Source organism: Fulmarus glacialis, unplaced genomic scaffold (genome assembly GCF_000690835.1).
Source record: "Fulmarus glacialis isolate BGI_N327 unplaced genomic scaffold, ASM69083v1 scaffold6651, whole genome shotgun sequence".
NCBI lineage: Eukaryota > Metazoa > Chordata > Aves > Procellariiformes > Procellariidae > Fulmarus > Fulmarus glacialis.
Genome location: NW_009190771.1, coordinates 7141 through 7349, shown reverse-complemented (window position 1 = coordinate 7349; position 209 = coordinate 7141). Strand labels below are relative to the sequence as shown.

At 65.6% G+C, this 209-nt stretch overlaps 1 protein-coding gene across 1 annotated transcript in view; it reads left to right on the top strand.

Annotated features, from left to right (window-relative positions):
- The first annotated feature begins 49 nt into the window (after positions 1-49).
- Positions 50-209, top strand: part of LOC104083048 (avidin-like) — a 1712-nt gene continuing 1552 nt past the window's right edge. The window contains exon 1 of the mRNA XM_009586410.1: positions 50-121. Coding sequence (XP_009584705.1) covers positions 50-121 — 72 coding nt within the window. The remainder of the gene's footprint in view (positions 122-209) is intronic.

Genomic DNA, 209 nt, shown 5'->3' with positions numbered 1-209 from the left:
ATGCGGGCCGAGGGGGGAGCCGTGCCAGACGCTTCGCAGCCCCGCAGCCATGGGTAGCAGTGCCTTTGCCCTGGTCCTCACCCTGGCCCTGGCAGGATGCATCAACCCTGCGGAGAGGAAGGTACGGGGACGGGTGGCAATGGGGATATGGCATTGGCACCCTGCTAGACCCCAAAGGCTGCTGCTGGGGCTGCAATGCTCAGCAAGGA